The following is a 27,823-nucleotide window of genomic DNA, read 5'->3' on the forward strand; positions in this document are numbered from 1 at the left end:
ATCTGTGAGACCCTACACACCCATTCCCTTGGCTGCATTCCTGGTCACTCTGAACTGGCTGGTCTGGCATGGGGAGTGGAGTGATGCATGTGGTGTTTGCCCAGTTTCCTCTGATCCCTGACTTGGGCCTTTCTGGACCTTTCTGATCTCCACTGGCTCCCATGTCAGTTCCACATGGGTTCTGGACAGCTTCATGCAGGGGTAACTGACAGCACCTCACCTCCTGGCCCAACTGTGCTCTCACCCCTGCTCTGGGCTCCCGTATTGACAATGCCCTGGGGTCTGTCCCCACAGCCCTGAAGTGCAGGAGACTCAATGCCCTGTGGAGTGAACCCCTGACCTATGAGGACTGGGAACCGTGGGTGCAGTTCATACACTTCTCAGGGTGCAGCCCCACAGCCCCAGCAGGCCCTCTAGGTCACAGGCAGCCCACTCAGGAACACTGCCCCCCACTGGCTCTGCCTCCTTTCCCACCTGACTCACCCACCCCTCGCTCCTCCCCTAGGAAGGGGCCCTTTACGCAGCCCTGCCACAAGCTTCACTTTCTGTGGTTGAAATGTGGGAGTTAGATTATTCACTAGTGTAACAGCAATAGAAACACTATTATTAACAATGAGGTCCTACTGTATAGCACAGGGGACTATATTCAACATGCTGAGATAAGCCATCATGGAAAAGATACTTTTAAAATGTGATTAGGTCATCTGAGAGCCCCCATGACTGGAATCAGTGCCCAGATAAAGGACAGACATCCCAGGGAATTCCCTGGTGGTCCATTGGCTAAGACTCCAAAAAGCAGGGGGCCTGGGTTCAATCACTGGTCAGGGAACTAGATCCCACATGCCGCAACCAAGAATTTGCATGCCGCAACTAAAGAACCAAGAGTTCTTATGCTGCAGCTAAAGACACTGTACACAGCAACAAATATCCCAAGTGCCACAAGACTTGATGCAGCCAAACAAATAAATTACTTAAATAATAAAATATTTTAAAAAATAAGTAAAGGAAACCCTAGAGAGCTCTCTTGTGCCTTCTGCCTTGTGAGGACACAGAGGAGAAAACAGCCACCTATGAACCAGGAATCTGGCCCTCAGCAGACACCAAATCTGCAAGGAAAAAATCAAAGTTCACTGGAGCAAACAAAAAGTTCAGAGGAAGACAGTTTCTCCTTGGCTGAGTGTGTTGCCTTCCTGCTGGGGTAGTTGGGTAGTTACACTTCCTGTTTGGGAGTACTTCTCTCCATCTCCCAGTAAAGAACTGATGTCTTCCTGTTGGGATAGTTAATTGTGAGGGGCAGGGTGGGAGAGCTCGCTCTGCAGGCCTTCCTAACTCCAATTTTAGTTGAGGTTTCCTTTTATTATTAATTTTCAGTTATCACACTAAAAATAATAATAAAAATTAAAAAGTAACAAGTAAAATTAATAATACCTGCATTTACTTAGCCCGATATATCTAAAATATTATCTTTTCAACATGGAATCAATATAAAACGTTAATGAGCTATTTTACATTATTTTTTCATTCCAAGTTTTGAGATATGATGTATAATTTACACTTACAGCACATCACATCTTAATTCAACTACTCACATTTCAAGTGCTGTAAAGCTGCACATAGCTAGTGGCTACCATGTTGGACAGTACAGGTCCAAAGAACCCTTCATTGTCTGGATGTTCTGCAGAACATCCCACTGGGGCACTGTTGATGACATCATGCTATCTACACCCAGTGAGCAAGAAATCGCAGGTATTCTAGATGCCATGGTAAGACACATACACACCAGAAGGCGAGATCTAAGCCCTACAAAGATTCAGGAGCCTGCCACGCTGGTGAAAATTTTAAACCTGTTAGACATTTGTATTGAAAATAATTTAACTTGCCCAAAGGAAAGTCTGACCTTAACCCTGGGCTGCTGGGAAGTCATCTCTTACCCTTGGAATATCGCATCTGATAGGAGTGTTTTGTTTTGTTTGGCCTTCGGCCAGCCATATAATAACAAATGATTTGAGGTAGGGACTTTGGGTCCTGTGATATCAGTGTGATCTCTTGAGGATCTGGAGACTGAGATCAACCACAAGGGCGATAACCATGCTTATGTGATGGAACCCCCCCAGAAAAGCTTTCAACACCAAGGCTTGGGTAAGCTCCCCTCATTGGCAGTCCTCCACGAATATCATTATAATTCAAAGCTGGGAAGTCATGCTGTCCGACTCCCTGGGGAGAGGATAAACCGGAGCTCTGTGTTTGGTACCTCCCTGGATTCTGCCCTTGGCATTTCTTCCCTTGGTTGATCCTAGTATGCATCCTTTAGCAGTAATAAGCTACACCCATGAGTATGTAACAGCTCTCAGTGAGTTTTGCAAGTCCTTCTAGCAAGTTATCAAACCAAAGGGTGCTTGATATAGACAGTTAAATGCGTTTGAATATTTGTTGTAGAACACAGTTCACTCAATTTGTAAAGAGTATTTGTTTCTTGATTTCGCTGGGTTTTCCCTGAGCAGGTTTAGTTGCACTGCAGCAAGTGGGATCTTAGTTCCCTGACCAGGGATTGGACCCACATCCCCTGCATTGGAAGGCGAGTTCTTAACCACTAGACCACCAGGGAAGTCCTCTGTAAACAGTATTTGTCATAGAAGATTGGTTTTATGCACTGGCTTTGTGAGAATTAACTTGCTGATTTTACCTCACTGGCTTGTATAATTAATACAACTGGTATAAAAAGCCTGTGAGGGTTCTCTTAAAATTAGGAACATAATGAAAGAAATTCCTTCTGGTAAAACTCAATTTTGTTTCACAAAAATTAAATTTGTTTTATGTGTAAATTAAAGTGGCTCTAACAAATTAACTTAGAAATGCAAAGTATCAATTTGTCACAACTGGGCATTTGGGCCACTGGAATTTTCTTGTTTATTTCTATATTCTTGTTTTAACTCTGTTCCTATGTGGATCATCACATTCCAGAAGATTAAATGATAATACCCTTAAAGCTTCCTTAAGCGTATAAACACTTTAAGGGGTGATGATTCAGAAGGCATCTGCTCTGCTAAATAGCATTCATCCCCTTATGCTTGCCCAATAAATAGACATCTTAACTAGAACATGGGATAAATGGGAATTAGCAGCAGATTAGGGGTGTGGGGGAGACAGGAGGAAGTGCTACAAGCAAATAGTTTTGGAGTCAGAGGGACAGTGACTGAAATCCTACCCCTACCCCTTACTAGCCTTATGATCCTGGGTGGGTTTCATTGAGCCTCTGAGTTATCCTCTGTAAATTGGGGGTAATGATGGTAGCCACCTCACAGGGTCTTTGTTAGGGGAGAAGGAGGATTGGTGAGACTGTGATTATACATCACTTAGACCCTTGAGAGCACATGATAAGCACTTTATAAATAACGACGGGTATTATTAACTGACTGGGATGCAATGGCACCCCACTCCAGTACTCTTGCCTGGAAAATCCCATGGACGTCCGAGGAGCCTGGTAGGCTGCAGTCCATGGGGCCGCACAGAGTCAGACACGACTGAAGTGACTTAGCAGCAGCAGGGATGCTTTCTGGTCCCGGGAATAAAAGTGGCAGAATTTCTGTTGGGGCGGGGTGGGATGGGGCCTCCAGAGCAGATATCACACTGGAAGGCGCGGTAGGACTCAGCTCTTTACTTTGATTCTATGCGTAGTTGGAGAAAAGAGGAAGGAGATTTAGAGGGACCGGAGCGCTACCCCCACATCCCTCGTGCTCCCCTCGCAGAGATATTGGGGGCATGCCTTGCACTCCTCAATTTGGACTCCCGAGAGAGGGCGCCGCACTTCCCTGCTTGGAGCGCAGCCGCCTCGCACTCGACTCCTGCTGGAAGTCCCTCACCGCTTACACCGACCAAGTAGGGAACCTAGAGACCCACCCCCGCCCCACTGGCCCTGGACGTCAGCCCAACTCCCCTTCCCGGAAAAGGGGGCAGGACCCCGGGTTTCACCCACCACAGACCTTAGAGAGTGGTTCCCCTGCGTCAGGCTAGGGTCAGCGCCCTTCTGACCAGCGGGGGAGCCGCTCGGACCCCTTGAAGACTCCGCGGTCAGACAGAGGTGCATAGCTAGCACCTGCTCAGGTCAGGGAGGACACACTCGGACGCCCGGAGCCGCGGCAGCCTCTTGCTCCCGCCCGGACACTGTCCTTACCCAGGAAGAGATTTGACCTTGGCTCTGGAGCCAACTCTCTAGGTCTGAGATCCCACACACTTCGCCTCTGGTTAGGCCGTGACCTTGGGCAGGTTATCTCTCTGCGCCTGGTTCTCCCACCGAGATTCTCCAACGGTCGTCGAGCGTCCGGAGGGTTTGGCACCTGCGCACAGTGATCTTTCCATACATATCCGCCGTCGCTACCGCACATGCCCCTGTGGTTTGGTCGCTCAGTCGTGTCCAACTTTGCGACCCTTCGGACTGTAGCCCGCCTGGTTCCTCTGTCCATGGGATTCTCCAGGCAAGAATACTGGAGCGGGTTGCCATGCCCTCCTCCAGGGGATTTTCCCCACCCAGGGACCAAACCCAGACAAATCTATTGACCTGCTCTGATTATATTGTGACTAGACCCCGGGTTCTGGTTATAGTCTCAACACCCACACCCTGAATAACCTTGGACCAGTTGCCTCTTCTCTCTGGACCTCCGTTGCTCTGTCCATCACTTGATGGACTTCACTGACTGAAAAACCCATTTATTGATGTGCTACTTCCTGCCAGGCTCCTCTACCGCACACGAGCAGAATTCCCAGTCCTGTGGGAGAGGACCCACGGGTGGGAGGTTCGCTCTGCTTCTAGGGTCGAGGGAGGTCAGAGGTTCCTAGGAAAAATGGCATTTGAAGGAGGCTGGAAGAATGACCCTTGGAGTCCGCCCGGTAAATACTGGCGAGGTTTTTATGTTGCTGTCCTTTCAGAGCTGAGCGTTCTCAGCGATCGCGTCTTGTAATAAGCCCAACGCACCTCCTCCACGGCCGAAGTCGCGGGGACAGGTGGTGCCTCGAGTCCGCATCCCAGGACCCAGTCCGCATCCCGAGATCCACGCCAGGGTCCGATCCCTGAGAGCGCGGGGTGCGGGTCACACTCGGCCGGGTCAAGGGCTCTCCAGGGGCCACTCTCGCACCGCCCAGGAACAGGAGAGACGCGGGGTCCAGGGCCGGGTGCAGGTAGCGCGCGAGTCCCTTGGGCGGCGCGGGCGCCGGCCCCGCCGCGGGAGGAGGCGAGGAGGCGAGGAGGCGTGGCGGGGGGCGGGGCCGGCGCGCGGCCTCCCGTGAAGCCCCGCGCGGCGAAGGACCGGAACTCCGGGCGGGCGGCTTGGTAACATGGCGGCAGGAGCTACCCGCGCGTCTCGAGGAGGCGGCGGGGCCCACACCCGGAAGACGAGTCTCCTTTTGGGCTAGCGCGGCGGCTGCTGCGGACCCGGAAGTCCGGGCAGGTTGCTGAATGAGGGGAGCCGGGCCCTCCCCGCGGCAGTCCCCCCGCGCCCTCCGCCCCGACCCGGGCCCCGCCATGTCCTTCTTCCGGCGGAAAGGTAGCGAGGGGCGCGGGGCCGGGCTTGGGGCGGCGGTCGGCGGGCCCTCGGGCAGCGATGCCTCGGTTCCGCGCGGTCGGACTGCCTGCGTGCCTGGCCAGCGGGCTTGTGGGAGGGAGCTGGGCCTCCGCGCGGCCGAACGCCGGCTGCTCCTGAAGTGTGTGCCGGGACCTGCTTGGGGCATGCCTTCTGCAGAAACACAGCTCTTTCGCGGGGAGTGGGGTGGGGGTGGTGCGTTTATACCAGAAAATGGAAATTTCTTCAGTATTACGGAAGTCTACGACTTTTCAGAATATCGAGGGGTTTGTGTCTAAAAGCAACACGTGAAAAAATTGTTTTCTTCAACGAGTGCTCTTTTCCAGTTTCCCCTTTATGGGGGGAGGGGGATTCTGCTGTTCCTAAAATGACATTACTTAACTTACGGCTAGAAGTTCCCTAATGAAGAAGAGTCCTTTTGATGACTTTGCAAGTTTACTTGCTACTGGAATCCTAACTTTATAGACAAACTGCTTATATTGATATTTCTAGTTTTCAATAGTAGTAGCTGCCCAGTTTTTTGAGTAGAGGCAACTTTCTTTTGAGTCTGGGTAAGGTTTTTGGCATTTCGTTACGGGTACGTATCCAGGGTGGACTAGTGTGGGTCTTTTGGGATGATAGTGATTCTTGTATCGATTCTTGTTGCTTCAGGGAAAATTTCCCAGACAAATGCAGGTTTGGGGAAAGCACTGAACTAAATCAGACTTGGGTTTATGTGACAGCTCTGCTACTAACTCTGTCATCTGGGACAGAAAAATGTTGACCCACTTTCCTCTCAGCTGAGAATTCGGTGATTCCTAAAGACCCCATTCAACTCTATAAAGAATTCCTTTTAAGTACACAAGGAGTTTTAGTAACTGATGCCAGGTGATCAGTGAATGAAACCATGATGAATGAATGAAAACCGCTCTGAATGAATGAAAGTGGTAACATGGTACAAGGAAACTGTGTTGGTAAGGTACTTTGGTATGGTTGATAACTCTCTAATTTGTTCGACAGTGTTGAAATGGTTGGTTTTTTTTTTTTTGGATAAGGAGTGTTCTGTGTATAATGGCATAATGAGGCAAATTGCTTTGCTCATAGCCTGTTGTCTATTCAGCCAATACTTTTGAATGTCTGCTCTTTGCCAGGCACTGTGCTAAGGCCCTCAGTATTGAGCACTGCACAAGACAAAATCCGTATTTCCAAGGAGCTTGTTGTCTGCTGGGGTAGACAATAAACCTCTCTCTCTCTCTCTTTACAAACTGAGTAAAGAGTTATGAAAGAGAAAGCTTGAAAGAAGAGACGTATTTCGATTTGATGTTAGTCAAAGGCTTCAGCAGACGACCTTGAAACTTAGAGCTGAAGAACAACAAGAGGTAATGTATAGAGGCCAGGGAAGAGCATTCCAGGCACAGGGAATAGTGTTCAAAGGCTGGGTCGTAAGAGTTTGGTGTCCTTCAAGAGAGAAAAGAAGCCCACTGTGACTGCGGTTCTGAGAGGTACACAAAGATCAGATGATTCAGAGCTTTGTAGGTCACGGCAAGGTGTTATTCCAAGTGCAGAGACAATATTTTAAAATTTCAAAGAGGAGTGATTTGATCTCATTTTGCTTTGAAAAGATCATTCTAGATGTTTTTTGGAGACTGGATGTAGCAAGAATAGAAACTGGAGATGGTCCTATTTAGAGCTCCCATCCAGTTTCTAAATACCATTTTTAAATACCACCTATCTGCCGATGACTCCCAGAATTATGTCTCCAGCTTGGATTCTCTTCCCTGAATCTAGACTCCATATCCAACTGTTGGTCCACTTTTTACCTCTATGCATAAATGTCTGGGCTTCCCAGGTGGCTCAGCAGTAAAGAATCCACCTGCAGTGCAGGAGATATGGCTTCAATCCCTGGGTCAGGAAGATCCCCTGGAGGAGGAAATGGCAACCAACGCCAGTATTCTTGCCTGGGGAATCTCATGGACAGGGGAGCCTGGTGGGCTACAGTCCTTGGGGTTGCAAAGAGTCAGACATGACCAAGCGACTAAACAACACCACCAAACAACAATAGATGTCTAGGAGGTCAACTAATAAACAACTTACTGTATCTAAAATTTCACTTTAGATTTAACCTTCCTTCATCTGTTTTTCAGTATCTTGATAGATTGCATTTCTGGTCTTTTAATTGCTCAGGCTAAAACTTTAGTACTTTTTTCAACCTCTTTCTCTCCTACTGTATGTCTGATCCATCAGCACATCTGTTAGGTTCACCCCAGAATATAGCTCAAATCCAGTCACTTCTCACCATCCCTGACTGTGAACACCCTGGCATCTCTATTTAGTTTGGGTGGTTAATGAAGTCCTCTGAGGGGATGTCATTCAGATCTCAGCTTAAGTGTCAAGATGAAGCCGATTTTATGACGATCAAGGAAACAGTGTTATTTTGCATTCGGCTTCAATTTGGTTTCCCTTCCTCCACTTTTGATTCCCCTGGTGTGTTTTCAAACTGCATTATGCCACACCTCTGTTCAGATGCCCTCAGTGGTTTCCTGTATATGGCCCTACATAATCTACGTCCTGTTTCTCCTCTGTTTTCATCTGTTCCCTTTCTCCAGCACTCTTCCTTGTGTGTTGGCCACCTTGTTGTCAAATAGATTCCCACCTCAGGGCCTTTGCACTTGTTCCCTCTGGCTGGAAACCTCTTCTTACAGATGCAAGCCTATTTTCTTCCCCCTTCTCCTCCAGGGTTTTGATTAATTGACATCTTAGTGAAGGGTTCTCTGACCAGCCTGCTGAAGATTGCAGCCCCCAGCCCCTGCACTCCCTTACTGTGGCCCTGCTTTTTTATTTTTTTTCTGCAGTGTTTATCACCATCTGCTGACTCATGTGTTTTGTTAGGAAGGAAGCTTATGTTTGTTCATGGCCGTATCTTCAAGTCCTGATCAGTGCTTGGGATATAGTTAGGAATTTAGTAAATATCTGTTGAGTAGGTGAATGAAAATAAGAAAAATTCCAGAAGGTAATCAGTGCTGTGCAGAGAATTTAAACAGTGATATAGGAGCAGCTTAGCAGATGGCAGTTTGTATTTGGATAGAGAGGGAAGGCTTGTCTAGGAAGATGGTATTTAAACTGAGGTCTCAATGAGGAAAGAGCCAGCCTTGAAAAGGTGAAAGGAACTGTATTCTTGCTGGAGGGAACTGGTAGTACAAATGTCCTGAGGTAGGAATGAGCTGGCTTTGTTCAAGGACGGAGAGAAGGCTGCAGTTTACTGGGAGTAGAGGGCAATGGGGTTGTCTTGGAGTTAGAGAAAACATGGCTTGAGTAAGTGACTGGAGTGAAGGAAAACTGGGAAAGCTGTGGAAAACTGAGAGTTTGGGGTAGGAAGAATCCACAGTTCTCCTTCGGTGGTTGTGAGTCCATGTGGATCTGCCAAGGAGGCAGTTGGATGTACTAGTCTGTAGTTCAGGAAAGAGCTCAGAACTTGAGTTCTCTATCTGAATTTAAAAGTATTTTGCATAAATAATAATTAAAGACATAGGACTGGGTGACATCATCTAGGGAAGACATACAATATATGAATTAGTTACGTTGAAAGGCTAAGCTTCCATGACAGAGAGACACAGAGTAACAATGGCTCAAACAAGATAGGCCTTTATTTCTCTCTTGTGTAACAGTCCAGGTCCCTGGTCATCAGGTGGCTTTCCTTCATGATCATTCAGGGATCATTTTCCTACTATTGTCTTATTCCTCTTTCTCTTAAGCTTTATTGCATGTTATAAAGCCAAGTCATAGTCCCTTCTGTCAGCTTTCTGACCCATGGTAAGGGAAGAGAGAAGCTTTGGCCAGAAATGGCACATACTGCTCCTGTTCACATTTAATTGCTGAGAACCTAGTCATGTGGTCCCAGCTAACTTAAGGGCTTTGGGAAATGGAGAGAAGCTAGCCAGCTGTGTGCCAGGCTACGACCCTCTTGCTAAGAAGGGGAGAATGAGTTCAGTGGTGAGGTAGCATAACCTGCCATACTGTAGACAAAGAGAGAGTGCTGGAGTTAATTGAGCTTTTAGAAGTTAAGTTGAGGAACATGAGCCATTGGCAAAGAAGACTCGAAAAGAAAATGCCAAGTGATACAGGAGTGGAGTGTCTTGAAAGCTAAGAGAAGATAGTACTTCAAAAAGTAGGGAGTATTGTATTTAATGTCACTTACAAGGTTGAGGTAAATAGACATAGCTGTTCACTTTGATAACATGGAAGTAATTGACCACTTTTATATGTAGTGTCAGTGGAACAGGTTGAAGGGAGAATGTGAAGTGGGGAAAGTAAAAAGAATAACAAAATTTGCAGTTAAGAGGGAAAAACAAGGCCAATAACTGCAAGGAGCCTTTAGGGTAAGGGGTGTTTTTTGTTGTTATTTTTAAAATAAAAGATGCTAAGCTTGTTTGTCTGCTGATAGAAAGAACTCAGTAGAGAGAGAGAAAATGATACAGAAAAGAAATGTTACTTGCAGGAGTGAAGTTCTTGAAAAGACTTAGGAGTTGACATTAAAGCTTGACTGTATCAAGATTTAATTAGGATATACTGCTGCTGGAAATGGCAATTGGTACAACCACTTGTTTAAAACCTTCAAACAATGCTATATATTGCTTATGAATGCATAAGTATGTTAAATAGTAAAAGTGTGGATGGAAACCTTAAGCATTCACTTTCTGAAATTGTTTCTCTATGGAGAAGGGGAATGAGGTTACAGAGGGACTTTAGTTGTACCTGCAATGTTTTATTTCCTTTAAAAATTTTTCCAAAGCAAATATGGTATAATGTTAAGTTTTGCTAAACCTAAGTGTCTTGCCTCTGTTTTAAATGTTTCATAATAATTTTTAAAAATACAGGAAGAGTCAGTAGTGTGAAATAAGGTGGTAGAAATAAACGACAGTAAATGTAAATAAAAATCTAGTAAAAGTCCATCGAAAGGTGGACAAAAAGTAATGACTTGGGTTGGATAATAATCGAAAATCCAGCTATTTACCAGAAACACAGCAAAAACATAAAGACAGAGAAATTGAAAATAAATGGATGCAAAGAGAAGAAAGCTTGTGAAGTAGCTGAAATACTTCAAAGCATAAAATACTAGTAGGGTTGGAAAAAAAAGTCCGTGAAGTATGGTAAAATGAGTAGAGTACTAGGAAGATAAAATTCTGAACTGGTTTGCACCTAAAATCAGTCTCAAAATATATAAAGTAAAATCAACAGAATTACTAGGAGAAGTCAACACGTGTGTAGTTGTAATTGAGTTTTAAGAACATTCTGCTTTGGAAATAAAGAACAGTAATCACAATAAACAGAAATGTGACAAAAACAGACCCAGACAATAAAGAAATGGTTGTCTTCAGATTGGTTTCCTAATCTATGCTGTTTAAACGTTAAAAAGAGCATAGGAAAGTTAAAAGGATGAGAATATAGATCAGGGTTATACAAACAAAAAGAAAACTAACATAGTCTTCACTATAGCACACATGAAAAAGAATAGAAAAGTTTTGTGAGGGAAAGGGAACCAGAGTCATTATTCACAGACAATATGATTGTGTACAGAGAAAGTTTAAGAAAATTTACACATATACCATTAGAATAAGTATTTGAAACTCAGTTGTATCCCTGTAGCCATTAAAAATAAAAAACTGAAATCTCTATGGAGTTTACAAAATATAAGTGGACCTAAAAGGAGACCCAAATAAATAGAGGTATACTATGTTCATGAATAGAAAGACTCAATACCAGAAAGATGTGAACTCTCTCCCAAATTGATCAAGTCAATGCTTAATGTTTAAAAAGAAATTACCATGAGGGTTTTAGGATCAGGACAAGTTGGTCCTACAGATAATATGAAAGATAGTTTTGAAAAAAGAATATGATAGAGGGCTTGGCTCTGCCAGAGCCTATTACATAGTTAGTAATTACAGTAGTAGGCCCAGAAACAGACCCACGTATGTATGGGAACGTAGTATATAAAGAGTTCCTATTCATTTGGGAAAGATTGGACTAATCAGTAAGTTGTGTTCATTATCCCGCTGGCCCAAAAAAAAGAAAAGAAAAATTAAGACTTCCTCATTATGTACATCAGGGGGTCAGCAAACTTTTTCTGTAAAAAAACAGTAAATATTTTAGGCTTTGAAGGCTATTTGGTCCACCTCACTCTCCTCTATCCTTGTAGCCATAGACTATACAGAAACACTATGAAAAACTGGTGGTGGGCTGGACTTGGCCCTTGGGCTGTAGTTTGCTATCCCTGATAATACAGAAATAAATGCCAGGTGAGTTGGAGCCCAGAATTTGAAAAAGCAAAGTTTGAAATCATATAGAAGAAAATATAGGGGTAAGAAATAAGACATAGGAAAATTTAATCAATGTAGTTTGACTACATTAAAATTTAAAGTTTGCATACAATAAAATATACCTCTAAGGTACTTGGTGGTGGAACCCGTTGTTCTTAGAAGTGGTTTGGAGGTGCTTGAGAGTATGGAAGATGACTCCCGGAGTTTTGGCCTGAGAAGCTAGTGGGCAGTGAAACATTTATGAGAGGAGAAAAAGATTGACTTAGGAGCAGGTTTGGGGGAAGATGGTACATCCCATTTAGGCAGTGGGATTATGAAAGATGGCAGAAAGTTAGTAAACTATGAATTTGAGATCAAAAAGTACTCAGACTAGAGCGAGTACTTTGGGAGTTACGGCATGTCTGTGGTATTGAAAGCCTGAAGAATAGCTGAGATCAGCAAGGAAGTACATATGTACATGCAGTGGAGAGAAAGGGAACCAATCTTGTCCCTGAGAAACTCCCAGCTGGCAGAGGAGAAGTCGGCCAGGGATAAGCTGAGAAGGAGCCCCTGGAAAACGAGGAGTGGGGTTTCACGGAAGCCATGCCAAATTCATGTTTCAAGAGGGAGATGAAGTCAGTTGGCCGATGCAGCTGAGGCGGCTGCAAACACCTGTCATCCCAGCACAGGGCTGGGTACTGAGACACGTTGCTGGAAAAGTACGTGTTGAGTTCTAGTGTATGGGGTGGGAGGTGCCTCTGAGACATTCATTTACACACGTTATCTTAATCACACAGTCATTCTGCAGGCTTTTAACCAAGGGTAGAAGAGTGATTTCTCTGGTTCCACAGACCAAGGTTGAAATCCTGCCTGTTGAAATGACTCTTTATTAGCTCATAAGAATGACCAAGTTTTGTAAATCAAGGAAATTGAGATCCTGAGAATTAAAGTAACTGGTTCAGGATCACATGGGAGAGCTCAAATTTGAACCTAGGTGTCCTGACCTCATCTCACCTTAAGCACTCAGCCTTCTTGACCAAGTGCCATTCAGAGGGCGCTTCTCTGAGAAACCCCCTGACAGCTGCCCTGCCCTGCTCCAGGGCGGCTTGCCCTTTTGTGTAAAACTTTGAACATGCTCACCTATTGGAATAGAGCTGACCTGAGTTTTACAGTGTATGGAGGAGGCATTTGGCTGAAGAAGTTGATCATGCTGCCCTCCTCTCTTGCAGTGAAGAGCAAAGAGCAGGAGAAGACCCCAGATGTCAAGTCAGTCAAAGGTGAGTCAGCGCTTCACAGTTATGAGCTCTTTAATCATGTTGCGTTCTCCCTTGTTTATCATCTCTGCCTTCTTTTACAATTACTCATGGTTGTGACTTATTGATGTATCTTTTAACACCCAACATATGCTAGGCTTTTACTGAGCATTCATTGGCTGTCTTGGTGATTCCAGGGAACCAATGTCCTCCTTGCTAATCACACATTTCAGTGATTCTCTAAAAGCAATTGATTGACTTTATTCTAAAAAACTAAAAGCAGAAAATACTCTTTACTGAGCAGTCTGACCACTGACTTATAAAGCCTGGTTTTCTGAGGTTTATCTGGGATCTGGATGCTCACTGTTTTCCCTTCTTTATTACTTTGAACGAATGGCCCTAACTTAAAATTTATTCAGAGTTCATTATTGGAATCAATATATCGTCCTTATTTGTAGGTAAGAGCCTGCTTTTTTTAGACTGTAATTTCTGCTGTAGTTGTGACTGATTTCATTATGTCAATGTACAAAAATTTTGGAATGGGAAAATTGTAATGAAAATTACTTCCATGTCCATGGCATATAATTTTCATAGATGTAATTTATTTACACAAATACTGTAGATTGCTACTTCTTTAGATTTTTCTTTTAAATATTTGCATGTTGTGTGGCTAGCATTGAGTATTAACTCCACTTGTTCAATTTTTGAGAGGGACACTGATTATAACTTAAGAGGTTTGTAAGATTAGGGAATAAGTAGGCTACCTCACAGCCTTATTCTCTGCTTGTTTCTGATCATTTAAAGTCAGGTGGATTCCGTGTTGGTTCAGTGCACTAAACCAAAACCTCTTAAAGACCTTTCATGAGAGTCTTTTGATATTTGTGTGGAACAAGTGGGATGAGTGGAATTTTAATTCAGCCGTAGCAATGAATTCATAGGGTTACTTTGACCATGTGAATTTGATGAATTCCTGTTTATCCTGAAGTCAACAGGATATTATTATTTCTTTAGGCTATGAAAGAAAATAAATTTTGTGAATTTTTAAGTGTGCTTTATCTTTAAGCAACTTTAACTTTGATCAGTTTTTATTAGATGGTGAAATTTTGTTAATCAGTTAAAAAAGTAAAATAAGCATACTTATTTTGTTACTCAGTTAAAAAGTAAAATAAACAGAATTGTGTTACTCAGTTAAAAAATAAAATAAGCAACACTGAAGAGTATTGTTCTAATTCTTTTGATAACCTAAAATTTTATTTTGGAATTTAATTTCTCACTTGCCAGCTAGCTCGGATTAGGAAATTGCAAAAGGTCCATATTTTGGGATGTTTGCTGCCTTTGGTACTTTCTTTACTAGAGGTTCTCAGAACTTTCTCAAAGATCTCTCTTGTAAGTTCTACTTTTGGCACAGTATTTTGAGAGTTATATATAAGTAATAGGGAATCTCTTTCCAGTTTTCTGCTGCTTGGTTAATTTACCTTTTCCATAAGAATTTTATGTTGCGTGTGTGTGCTTACTCAAGAGAGGTGTTACAAAATCTAATTTTTAAAGTTCCTTAAAGCCCTTTTAGGAGACAGTTTTAGGCTATCAAATTGTATTTAATTTTTAACAATTTTTTGAAAAATTATAGCTTCAATATCCGTACATTCCCCACAAAAAAGCACTAAAAATCATGCCTTGCTGGAGGCTGCGGGACCAAGTCACGTTGCAATCAATGCCATTTCTGCCAACATGGACTCCTTTTCAAGTAGCAGGACTGCAACACTTAAGAAACAGCCCAGCCACATGGAGGCCGCTCACTTTGGGGACCTGGGTGAGTGACTCTCAGTTTTTGTTAACTTCTAGGAGGAAGGATTTGAGTATAAAGTGCGAAGTTCCTGCCAGAGGATACTGACCCATGTTATTGGCTGGCCCTTTGAAAAAAAATGTTTAAATTGGACTAACAGCTAGTGTAATGAATGGCTCCATGTTGTTGTTCTGTAAATATAAAAAGTATGCCCAGTAGAATAATGGGCCATTTCCAGAAGAAGAAATACATTTGACCACTGAGTGTGTGAAAAGGAGGGCTTACTGCACTAATACTCAGTGCAATGTGAATTAAAATAATGAATTCATGTTCTCCCAACACATTAGCAAGTATTTAAAGCTTGATAATTGGAATGTTAATGTAGATGCAGAGAAATAGCCACTCCTGTTTACACATAGCAGCTTGGATGAATCTCAGAGGAATTATTTTGAGAGACAAGTGTTATTCCATTCTTGAAATGACAAAATGATAGACATGAAGAATAGATCGATGAGTGTTGGCCAATGGTTAGGGATGGCGGCTGATTATAAAAGGCCTGACGAGAGATCCTTGTGTCACTGGAGCTGTTCTCTGGCTTGATGTTTATATAAGTCTACTCACATGATAGAAACACAGAGAACTAAATGCACATACAGTGAGTACTGGTGAAACTGGGGAAGTCTGGATAAGATGGATGGATTGTGTCAGTGTCTTTGTGTGATCCTGATACCGTAGGGGAGACTGGGTATGTGCATGTTAGTCACTCAGTCATGTCCAACTCTTTGCGACCCCACGGACTGCAGCCCGCCAGGCTTCTCTGTCCATGGAATTCTCTAGGCAAGAATACTGGAGCGGGTTGCCATTTCCTTCTCCAAGACTGGGTAAAGGGTACTTAAAGTTAAGTCTTACAGAGGCTCGAGATTTCCTGAAGTTCATTAAAGAAGTGTTGACACAATGGACTAGTTAACACTGAAGTCAGGACTGCAGGGGTGGTACATGAAGTGCTTCAGAAGAAACAACCAAGGGTGAAGAAAAGCCCTTTTGAAGAGCCGATGAGGCCCTTGGTTAATTTTATAAAAATGAGTCTCCCTGTGTCATGCTGTGAAAGTATTTTCTTAGTTTTTTCTGTCTTCTAATAATTAGCTTGTGTTTATAGTCATAACCTAAATTTAGTTAAATGTGAAATAAACTTTTGGTTTTATTGTTTGGTTTTATTTTTCAAGATAAAATCCCAAATCTAACTATTCTGTTACAAATGAGACTAAGAGTTCATAACATCTTTCAAGTTATATCCACAATTTTTCCTCAGGATAAGGTCCTAGAAATAGAGTTACTGGATTGAAAATTGCCCTGATGAAAAAAAAAAAAAATTACCCTGATGGCTAAGGCTTTGCTGTCTGTTTCTCCAAAAAGGTTTTGTTATTTTACATTTTTCATCATCTGTTTTGCTGTGCCTTTGTTAGTTCTTGTTATTTTTTTTAAACCCATCTTTCAGTTTGATGGGCAAATATGGTATGTATTAATTTGCTTTTTTGAGACTTTTAATGAGGTTGAACTTTTAAAATATTTTTATTGGTCTTTTTTTCCTTTGGAACTGGTATTGAAAGATTTTTTTCCCTTAAGAATTTACATGATTTGAATTGCCATGAAAAGAGATTCGAGGATTAATTAACAAAGACCCTTCTAATAATTTAAATAAGCTTTAGCGGTTGTTCGGAGAAGGCAGTGGCACCCCTCTCCAGTACTCTCGCCTGGAGAATCCCAGGAATGGCAGAGCCTGGTGGGCTGCCATCTATGGGGTCACACAGAGTCAGACACAACTGAAGTGACTTAGCAGCAGCGGTTGTTATCTGTTATTGAACTGCTAACTCTTTTCTTCTTTTAGGCAGATCTTGTCTGGACTACCAGACTCAGGAGGCCAAATCAAGTCTTTCAAAAACCCTTGAGCAAGTCTTGCATGACACCGTGGTCCTCCCTTACTTCATTCAATTCATGGAACTTCGGAGAATGGAGCATTTGGTTAAGTTTTGGTTGGAGGCTGAAAGTTTCCACTCCACAACTTGGTCCCGAATAAGAGCACACAGTCTGAACACAGTGAAGCAGAGCTCATTGGCTGAACCTGTCTCTCCATCTAAAAAGCCCGAAACTACAGCAGCTTTTGTAACCGAGTCTCTTAACAGGAGGTTGGAGGATTCTGGCTCAGCCCATCTGGAAGGAATTGACTTGAATAATAGAACTAGCAACACCCAGAACCACTTGCTTTCCCAGGAGAGTGACAGTGCCCATTCTCTCCACCTAGAGACAGCCAGGACAGGAACTCATCGGGGCTCCCTGGAAACCCAGGAGTCCTCCAGGCTCATGGTAGCCAGTAGAAGTAGTCCATCTTCTCCACTGAAGGAATTATCAGGAAAATTAATGAAAAGTAAGTGTGTGGTGTTGTCCCTTGATCCTGTTTTTGTTTGTCTTTACTGTTTATTTATGGGCTTCCTTGGTGGTCCAGTGGCTAAGATTGCAGACTCCAAATGTAGGAGGCCTGGGTCTGATCCCTGGTTGAGGAGCTAAAGATCCCACATTCCACAATAAGATCTGTTGGAGCCAAATAAATAAATATATATATATATTTTTAAAAATCTACTTACAAAGTGGAACTTGAATGGGGATTAAAAGGATTAGAGTAATTTTCTCCCAAATTTGGGAGTTTTAGAATAGGATTGTGTATAAAAAAAGAACAGAAGAGCCAACCCGCTGAGAAATAGAAATAATTAACAAATGAAGAAGGGCCCAGGGTCCTCGCAGATTTTGAAATCAAATCCTTATCCAGAAAGGCTAATGGCAGCCTCAGTCTTAGTTTTCTTGCTCTTTTACTGAATTTTGCAGGCAAAGTTATTTGTTAATTGACAGCAGGCAGCATTAATCAGGTTCTGTGTCAGGGGCTGTATTTGAATTTCATGGAGTAGTCACAGCAGCCCTGTGAGGTAGGCAGTCACCCCATTTTACATCTGAGGAAGTCGTGTCTTGGGAAGGTCGGGGAGCCTGTCAGGTCATACACCAGGCAGGACCTGCGCTTGAAGTTCTGGCGTCTGGACTGCAGCTCCTCCTTTCTTTTTTCTTCTCTTGTTAGCTTGAAAGCTACACACTCTTCATTTTTCAATTATCACCTCTTGGAATTCTGATTAGACAGCTTCCAACCCATGCTCATCATCTTCTCTCTTATCTTCTCTTTGTTTTTCAAAGGTCCAAGTCAACATTCCTTTTTTTATTTTTCCTTGTGTGCTTTTTTATTTATTTTTTTCCGACTAAGACGTTACGAAGGCAGTTTTTTTTTTTTAAGGTTCATAGCAAAATTGAGGGGAAGGTACAGGTGTTTTCTATACACCCTTCGCCCCTGCACATGCATCGCCTTCCCCATTATCAACATCCCCTCCAGAGGGAAACACTTGTTAAAACCAGTGAAATTACCTGAGGGCGTCACAATTACCCAAAGTTTACTTTCAGGTTCACGCCTGGTGTTACATGTTCTGTGAGTTTGGGGAAGTGTATAACCACTTGTAACCATCATTGTGATACCAGGCGGAGCATTTTCACTGCCCTAAAAACCTCTGTGCTCTACCAGTTTATCTCTGTACACTCACTCATTTCACTCTGGCCACCACTAATCTTTTTCCTGTCTCCATAGTTTTGCGTTTTCTGGAATGTCACATACTTAGAATTGTGTAGTATATAGCTTTTTCAGTTTGGTGGTGACATCTTGAGATATTTTAATTCGTTGATTCTTAAAATGGATCTAAACTGCTATTAAATCAGTCTTTTAACATGTTATTTTAATCTAAAAGTTAGTAAATTCTTTCATTTCTAGAAATATTTTTCTTCAGGTTTGCCTGGTCATTTTTTAGTTTCGTGTTCCTTTATCCCTCTGTCTTACTTTTGACTCCATTTTTTATTTATTTAAATTTATTAAACACTGTATTCAGTATCTCATAACCCCAGTGCCTATAGCTTTTGTGTATCTGATTCAGGGTTTGTTTCTGCAGGTTCACACTTCTGGTAGGCTGTGGTTTTAGTGGGTTTTGGCTGTGAATACATATGTCTTTGAATTTTATCTTTGGTAATTCTTCAGGGACTCTGATTAAATTGGGTTCTTTGTGAGTATCTTTGCATTTGCTTTTGCCAGGCATCCAGGACCCACTTCATTGCTACTCTGGTACCACAGAAAACTAAGCTTCTGTCTTGGGGGTGTGCTTGTGTGTGTGTCCCGCCCTCTTAGGGCTGTGTGTGTATGTATGTGTGTGTGTGTGTGCGCGCGCGCGCGCCCCCTCTTGGGGCCGTGTGTGTGTGTCTGTCCTCTTAGGGCCTTCCGTGTGTGTGTGTGCGCGCGCATGCGTGTGTGTGCGCATGCCCCCTCGTGTGTGTGTGTGCGCGCGTGTGTGTGTGTGCGCATGCCCCCTCGTGTGTGTGTGTGCGCGCGTGCGTGTGTGTGCGCATGCCCCCTCGTGTGTGTGTGTGTGTGTGTGTGTGTGTGTTAGGGCCTTCCGTGTGTGTGTGTGTGTGCGTGCGCGTGTGTGCGCATGCCCCCTCGTGTGTGTGTGTGTGTGTGTGTGTGTGTGTGTGTGTGTGTGAGGGCCTTCCGTGTGTGTGTGTGTGCGCGTGTGTGCGCATGCCCCCTCGTGTGTGTGTGTGTGTGTGTGTGTGTGTGTGTGTGTGTGTGTGTGTGTGTGTTTCAGGCCCTGCCCTCTTAGGGCCTTCTCCCAGCAGCTGCCCTTGAAAGTGTAAGCCTCCTGTCTTATGGGGGTGGGGGGCTTTCTCAGGTAAATGACCTCTCTCTCTTGTGCTTTTGCCCATCTTGATTGGGACTAGCTCCTACAGTCCACAGTTACTTATCTTCAGTCGAGAAATCCAGAAAGCTTTGCTTATCACAGGTTATTTTTTGAATGAACAGAAGTTGACCTGAAAGGGTATAAGCTTATAGCTCATAGCTGATATGAATAGCGTCATGAACATGGCTGTCTCACATGCTGCTGGGGAATTAAAGTGGTGTAGCTTTGTAGTGAGTCTTAAAATTGGATAGTTTGAGTCCTCCAAGTTTGTTCTTTTTCAAAGTTGTTTTTTCTCTTCTAAGTTCTTGTTTTTTTTAATATAAATTTTAGAATAAGCTTGTCTATATCTACAAGAAACCCTGCTGAGATTTTTTTTAAGTAATAAATTAACTGGAGGATAATTACAATACTGTGGTTTTGGCCATACATCGACATGAATCAGCGGTGGGTGCACATATGTTCCCCTGTCCTGAACCCCCCCACACCCCGCTCCCCACTCCATCCCTCTGGGTTGTCCCAGAGCACTGGCTTTGAGTGCTCTGCTTCATGTGTCGAACTTGCACTGGTCATCAGTTTTACATATGGTGATATACATGTTTCAATGCTGTTCTCTCAAATCATCTCACCCTTGCCTTCTCCCACATAGTCCAAAAGTCTGTTCTTTATATCTGAGTCTCTTTTGCTGCCTTGCATATAGGACCATCATTACCGTATTTCTAAATTCCATATATATGCGTTAGTATACTGTATTGGTGTTTCTCTTTCACTCACAGTGTGGTAAGATTAGATGTCAACTACAGGGAAAAAACTATAAAAAACACAAACATATGGAGACTAAACAGCACGCTTCTGAATAACCAGCAGATCACAGAAGAAATAAAAAAGGAAATCAAAATATGCATAGAAACAAATGAAAGTGAAAACACGACAACCCAAAACCTATGGGATTCAATAAAAGCAGTGCTAAGAGGGAGGTTTATAGCAATACAAGCCTACCTCAAGAAAAACATGAACTACTTAACTTTACACCTGCTGAGATTTTTATTGGAATTGCATTCAACCTATGGGTCAGTTTGGAGAGAATTTATGTTCTTAACTGTATTGAGTCTTAAAACTCGCAGATGTAATCTGCTCCATTTACCTACCTCTGATTGCTCTCTTTCACATTGTATGGTTTTCAGCATACGGATCCTTAATGTTCTGTTATTCCCCCTTTTCTGGTACTATTGCAAATAGTGTGTTTAAAAAGCTTTTGTTTCTAGTTTTTTTATTGCTGGTATATAGAAATATGATTGACTTTTATATGTTGACCTTCTGTGGCCTCAATTTACTGGTTATTTCTAGGAGCTTTTGTGTAGATTGCCTGCGATTCTTGTCTTCTCCCTGGTTTTAGAAAGCATTCAGGCTTTCAACATAAAGTGTGAGGTTAGCTATGGGTTTTTGTAAATGCCCTGTATCAGGTTGATGAAGCTCCCTTCTCTTAAAAGTTTACTAAGAGTTGTTTAAAAGTTTACTGATAATTGTCTAAATCAAGAATGGTGTTGAATTTTCTCAAATGTTTTTTCTGTGTCATTTAATATGACCATGTGATTTTCCTTCTTTTGTCTGAGGGATTATATTGATTACAAAAAAAAAAAATAATGAGCTTGCATTCCCAGAGTAAGCCTAATTTGCTTGTGTGTATTAGTCTGTTTATGCTGCTGGACTTGATTTTCTAATAATTTGTCGAGCATTTTTGCACCTGGGTTTATGACAGAAAGTGGTCTGTAGTCTTCTTATACTGCTTTTGTTCAGTTTTGGTATCAGTAATTCTGGCCATGTAAAATGAGTTGTCATTTCATGGAAAACAGCTGGCAGTGTTGTTGCCCAGTGATAAAATGTAAGTTTTCAAGTGAAACTTAGAATTTGGAAAACTTCCATTCACTGCCACATGCTTTGACAGCTTTAAAGAGTGTTCTGAAAAGATCATTGTGATATTAATGATGTGATTTCTTTAAACATGGTACATAGACCAGTAGATTCTAATGTAACAGAATATAACCAGTTTATTAATATGATTTTTGATTCTACAGTCTGATTAACTTTTAAGAAACTACCACTTTTCAAGTTTTGGGTATAGTACCAAAGAAGAATGCTTCCCAGGTGGCGCAGTGGTAAAGAATCTGCCTGCCATTACAGGAGACGCGGGTTCAATCCCTGAGTCCAGAAGATCCCCTGAAGGAGGAAATGGCAACCCACCCAGTATTCTGCCTGGAAAATCCCATGGACAGAAGAGCCTGGTGGGCCACAGTCCATGGGGTCATGACTGAGTACGCACAAGGAGGAGGATCAAAGAAGAATATAACCACAGTTACTTCAGACAGCTAGTAAAATACTCCTGTTTACAGCTCTGAGGCCAGATAGTCTTGATATAAAGAAAACCATTTCTCTGTTCACAGCAAAGCAATGTCTGTCCAAAATCAAGCAGTTCTCCATTCTCATTGGATTGTAACCTAGTGTTCATTCTCACACTACCTGGAGTTAGTGCCGACCCTGCAGGTTAAAGGCTCAGTTCCACAGCATTGTCCCCCACTTCAGATGCCAGTCACGGGCCCCAGGTTGTCACCTGTACGTCAGATTCCTGCTACCTCTTCCTCTTTTGGTAATTTGCTGTCAAGGCTCAAAGAACTTAGGGAAATACGTTATATATGTTTAGTGATGTAAAAGGGTATTATAAAGGAGAGAAATGAGCTTCCAGATGAAGAGGTCCATGGGGCGAGGCCCAGAAGGATCTCAAGTGCAGGAGCTTCTGTCTCTGTGGGGTTGGGGCAATCTCCCCTCTGGCACATGGAAACATTCATGAACCCAGAAGCTCTCTGAGCTGCTTCATTTAGGGTTTTTATGGTCTCATCATGGCATGATTGATTAAATCATTGGCTGTTGGTGATTGGCTTGATGGTCCACAACCCACTCCACCCTCCCTGGAGGTTGGGGAGTGGGGCTGGAGTTCTGGTTCCTTCTCTGGCAACCAGCCCCCTCTCTGCACAAGTCACTTTGTTTCCATAAACTTTTTCTGTGGTTGAAAGAGCTTTATTATGATTAACAAATGATGCTCCTCTGGCCCCTACTGTAACTCAGGAAGCTGCAAGGGTTTTAGGAACTCTGTGCCAGGGACCAGGACAGAAACTGTACATACACACACACATACACATAGGCTTCCCTTGTGGCTCGGATGATAAAGCATCTACCTACAATGCTGGAGACCCTGGATTGGGATGATCCCCTGAAGAAAGAAGTAGCAACCCACTCCACTATTCTTGCCTGGAGAATCCCGTGGACAAAGGAGCCTGGCAGACTACAGTCCATAGGGTCATAGAGAGTCGGACGTGACTGTGTAACTAACACAACATACACACGCATGCTATATATGTATATATATTTATATACACACACACATATAATATACATACATTTCTTCTCATATCCTGATAGCACTATATAGATTTGACTCAAATAAAAAAGCACAACAGAGTGAATGCCAAAGCAGATTTGAGAATCTTAACAGTTTGTTGTCAAGAAAAATAGAGTTGCAAAAATGTAAAATGGCACCCTTTTATTAATTTTTTCAGTTTGGGAAATAGTTATTTTCTATTTTAAAAAAATGGTGTTTATGTTAACTTTTAGCAGATTTAATATTATTCATTTAAACTGGATAATTTTTTCTCATCTTAATTTTCAATACATTACTCTCTATAGTTAAAACTCAGATAAATGGAAGGTCAGTAATTTTTAAGATTGCAAAGTCCCAAGACAGAAAGTTTGAGATTCACTATTTTAACCTTCCGGGGTTGTTGAAGGTCAGATAAATGTATTCGTGAATGTGAAATTTGGTAAAATATTTTCAACATGGATTTGTAAATAACTTGAGCCCCCGCTGTGTAAATTCTTCAGGTTCCGACTTTGGAGAGGAGATATGGAAAGAGAGTGTGTGAGAATAAGTACTTGCGGTTTCTCGTGAACTTGTTAGCTGCGGGGAGGGCAGGGGGCTTCCTCGTAACTCCTCTGCTCCCCCAACCAAAGGGTGTAAAAGCAACTTTGTGATAGAGACTTGTTTTGTCCTAAGTTTATTTACAGATATATTTATTTGTAATAAACTGTTTGTGTATTTTTGTGTGTGCTTGGGTGCACAGCAAAGCCCTGCTGTTGATGAATATGCTCTGTTAATGGTACAAGTTGCTTTTTTGGTTTTGAAATTGTCTCTTGTCTTCCCTTGCAGGTATAGAGCAAGATGCAGTGAATACTTTTACCAAATACATATCTCCAGATGCTGCTAAACCGATACCAATTACAGAAGCAATGAGAAATGACATCATAGGTAAGCAGTGCTTGAAGCTATGGCCAAAAAAAGGGGGCTCTTTTTGGTTATTAAGAGAATTCTTCATGAATATGAAATTCAGCATCTCCCTTCCATGTCTGTTTTTAGTGTACTTTATTATATCTGACTGTTGCTCACTTAAAAAGTTTCCCTCTTATTCATTATTATTAGTTTTTGATTTGAAAAATAGTAGCACATGTTTACTGAGTACTTACTGTGTCCCAGACAATATTCTAAGCACTTCCCCTGGACAAGCTCATTTAATCTTCTAAAGAACCTTTTAGCATAAATACAGTTATTATTTTATAAGTGAAGAAGCACAGAGAAGGTAACAGCTCCCAGTGCACACCTGCTGTCTATAACATTTGCCCTCTGTAACGCTCAGACATGGCAGAGTTAGGCTTTGAAACCAGACCCTACCTGGTAGGCTATTGGGCAGTGCTTTTCAGGCTACAGGTTAGGACCAGTCTCCTCTTAGGTCCTCACCACCTTCCAAAAAAAGACTAGAAAAATCAAAGTGCTTCACAGTAGTAAGGGTGAACAGACAGTACTTCTGAAAATTGTTTCTTTTTTCCATCATGCATAGGTATATAAATTTTTCTGTTGGTCGTAATTTTTTAAATGTTTGAAAGCTTTTACTGTGTTGTATTAGAAAGACTTCAAGTATGCCTATAGTCACAGATAAAAGTGGTTCATTATACACTGAACAGATATTTATTATATTCCTGTCAAGTCCCAGTACTCAGTTTTGAGTTTTTGATTACAAAAATTAAGTGTTTTGATTTATGAAGTATAGCCTGTTATTCCTCTCCTAGCAGGTTCTTCCCAGCATGGGGCTCTTTGGGTCTTTACTCATTATTTGGGGACAGCAGATCCCCTCCCCAGGCTCAGCTAAGCTTTAGTCGGTCGCCACACTCCCGGTGCACACCTTCTGTCTGTGTCAGGCCGACAGCTGCTGCCCATGTGTTTCCATTTTCCTCTCCCACACAGACACCTGTAATGCATGGGCCTTGTGGCTGTTGGTGGCTTGTCCCCATCTGCTTGTATTTTGGAATTTTCAACCAGTTTCATTCCAAGTGTCATCGTGCAATTTTGGGTTTTCTATGTCGTTCCTCTCTTTCTACGTGAAAATTTGTTGCTACCATCTTCTAGACTTCCCAAGACCACCTGTGCCTAATGATAACAACTGTTAGGTGTCTGAACAGATTAGAATGTGCCTATGTGGGAAATCGTTCGCTAGCAGTTCCTTTAGGTGTTTGTACCAATTGATAACTAACCTGTCTGGGGTATTTCAGAAAAGGAGAGAGCTTTTGATAAAGAGATAGACTCTTTTTCATAAATCTATAGTTCCTTAGGTTACCATCCTAGAAACAGAATTGCTGATTGAAAGGGTATGTTCATATTTTGAGGGATGGGGCTATGTTCATTTTTAAAGCTTGTTGTAGAGACTGTCAGATTGCCCTCCAGAAACAAATACACCAGTTTATATGCCCACTAACACAAGGGTCAGTTTTCCCATGCCCATGCTCAAGTGTGTGTATCATTAAACAATTAAGCATATGGATTGTTAAAACAATTTTGTGTCAATTTACTAGACAAAAGGTGATGTGCTTCATTATTATAATTCATTATTATATTTCCTTGGTTACTAATGAGCATGCGTATGTTTTTAAATTGGCCATTTTATATTTGTCCTTCAGTGAATTTTCTTTTCCTGTCCTTTGTTCATTTTTCTTTTGAGACTTTCTTGTTACTTTGTAAGAGCTCTTGATACATGAATGAAAATAATCTATCATTCTTAAACAGTCATATATGCTGCAAATCTTTTCCCTCAGCCTGCCCTTTTGTTTTGAGAGTGTTTTAATTTATAGAAATTAATTATTGAATCTTTTGATTTCTGCTTTTGCATGTATGCTTAGAAAGACTTTCCCTACCTAATGATCAGCTATTTACCTGTATTTTCTTTTAATTGCATTAAAACCTGCTAATCTTTATGCCTTTACAGTTATTCCCTGCTTTGATTTGCAGATGTGTATAGTTTGGATTTAGAGAAAAAGTTATTTACCATTTCTTTTACAGCAAAGATTTGTGGAGAAGACGGGCAGGTGGATCCCAACTGTTTCGTTTCTGCACAGTCCATAGTCTTCAGTGCAATGGAGCACGAGTATGTCGGTTTCACACTCCCACATTCTGTGTTCTTGGGAATTTCGGTTCAGTCTCAGGAAAAAACCAAGTTATGTTTGAGGGTTTAAATACTTTGAATGTTTACAGGATCTTATAGGCATCCTCTCAGACTATCTTGGGCGATGGTTTCTTTTAAATACAAATTATGTGAATCCTAGTGAAAGTAAAACAGATTTGTATTTTTAATGTTGATATTTCTTAAGTTAAAAGAATTTGTTTTTAATTCTGAAGTCACTGGGGGTGATTGTGACTGTAGTGTGATATAGTTTATCTGCTTAAACAACACGTGTCTTCAGGTGGATATCCTGATTGTTAGTACATGCTCTAAGCTTAATGGATACCATAGCACTAAATCCACATGCCCGCAAAAAAAAAAAAATCTCTGTTTTCATTCTTTCATTTAGCATTTATGGAAAGGGTGCTGTGCACGGTTAGCTATAGTACCTGCTGAAGGAGATTACAGCCTGAGAGTAATAGGGCATGTTGCTTGGTTACTGCAGTAGGAGGTAGCATGTGTTAGATGCCAGAGGGGAGCTGCAAGCCAGTAAGAGAGGGGAGAGGGTGCTGCAGGGAGAAGAGTCAGGGAGACCCCGTGGGAAGGGAGGGCGTGCTGACCCAGGCTGTGAGGCACGGTGGGCACAGCGTGGAAAGAGTGTGTGCTTCCCAGCGGAGCTCTTTCCTTGGTCGGTCCCTCAAATTTTACCTTTTTGTCCACATGCAGGCACTTTAGTGAGTTTCTACGAAGTCACCATTTCTGTAAATACCAGATTGAAGTGCTGACCAGTGGAACTGTTTACCTGGCTGACATTCTCTTCTGTGAGTCAGCCCTCTTTTATTTCTCAGAGGTAAATTCTGCATTTCCTTTCACACTCTGTTAGAGTCCAGCCTCTAAGCTGTAAATGCTGGGGCCCTGCCTGTGGAAAATAACATAGAGGAGACAAGTCATTTCTGAACACATTGGGTTTAAATACCTCGATTACTGTGTTGTATCTAATGGCAAGAGTACTTGAATGGCATTAAAGAGAACTTGAAAATTCAGTGTAAAATAACTATAATTTTGAAAAACCTAATTAAACTGCTTATAAGAAAATGCAGATTTTTAACTATTTAGAGCTGTTTTAAAACCACGGAATTTGATACTTGATTTCAATGCATAAATGTTTGCAGACCAGACTTGAGAAAATAGTGAATTTTTTCCTGCTGTCATCATTTGACTTTAGCCATGTGATAGGATTACCCAGTGAAGTATTTGCAAGGAGCAGTGAGTAAACTCATCTCCTTGAGGCATGCAGTTTAGTGTGGTGGGGTGTGTTAGGCTTCAGCTAATGAAATTGTTGCAAAGCAAGTGACTTTGAAGTCGGGGTAGAGGGTTCCTAGTCTCACAGAGTGGTCACTTAGACCCACACATGCATCCTACCTCCTCACCAGAGTACAATTACTTAGCTGATTCGAGTTCTCAGCCCCTCTCTTTGCCTTTAGTTGAGCATTTGTTCAGGTTGCTGTGGCCGCATGGAATGGTGGAGACAATCAGGTGTTCAAGGTTGGGTCCAGTTGGTTTATTCTTTGTATGCTTGGCAGCAAGGAACCACT

The 27,823-nt window shown here is 42.3% G+C and overlaps 1 protein-coding gene across 3 annotated transcripts in view; it reads left to right on the forward strand.

The window, feature by feature from the left end:
* The first annotated feature begins 1,740 nt into the window (after positions 1-1,740).
* Positions 1,741-27,823, forward strand: part of AKAP10 (A-kinase anchoring protein 10) — a 43,280-nt gene continuing 17,197 nt past the window's right edge. The window contains exons 1-7 of one of the 3 annotated variants that reach the window (XM_070479199.1): positions 1,741-1,763; positions 13,075-13,122; positions 14,757-14,908; positions 16,767-17,303; positions 23,951-24,049; positions 26,129-26,213; positions 26,955-27,078. In XM_070479199.1, the coding sequence (XP_070335300.1) occupies positions 1,756-1,763; positions 13,075-13,122; positions 14,757-14,908; positions 16,767-17,303; positions 23,951-24,049; positions 26,129-26,213; positions 26,955-27,078 (1,053 nt within the window). In that variant the 5' untranslated portion in view covers positions 1,741-1,755. Of the gene's footprint in view, positions 1,764-5,292; positions 5,538-13,074; positions 13,123-14,725; positions 14,909-16,766; positions 17,304-23,950; positions 24,050-26,128; positions 26,214-26,954; positions 27,079-27,823 lie in introns of those variants that run through there. The other 2 variants (XM_070479198.1, XM_070479200.1) reach the window with 2 other exon arrangements.

This window comes from Odocoileus virginianus, chromosome 17 (genome assembly GCF_023699985.2).
Source record: "Odocoileus virginianus isolate 20LAN1187 ecotype Illinois chromosome 17, Ovbor_1.2, whole genome shotgun sequence".
Classification (NCBI taxonomy): Eukaryota; Metazoa; Chordata; class Mammalia; order Artiodactyla; family Cervidae; genus Odocoileus; species Odocoileus virginianus.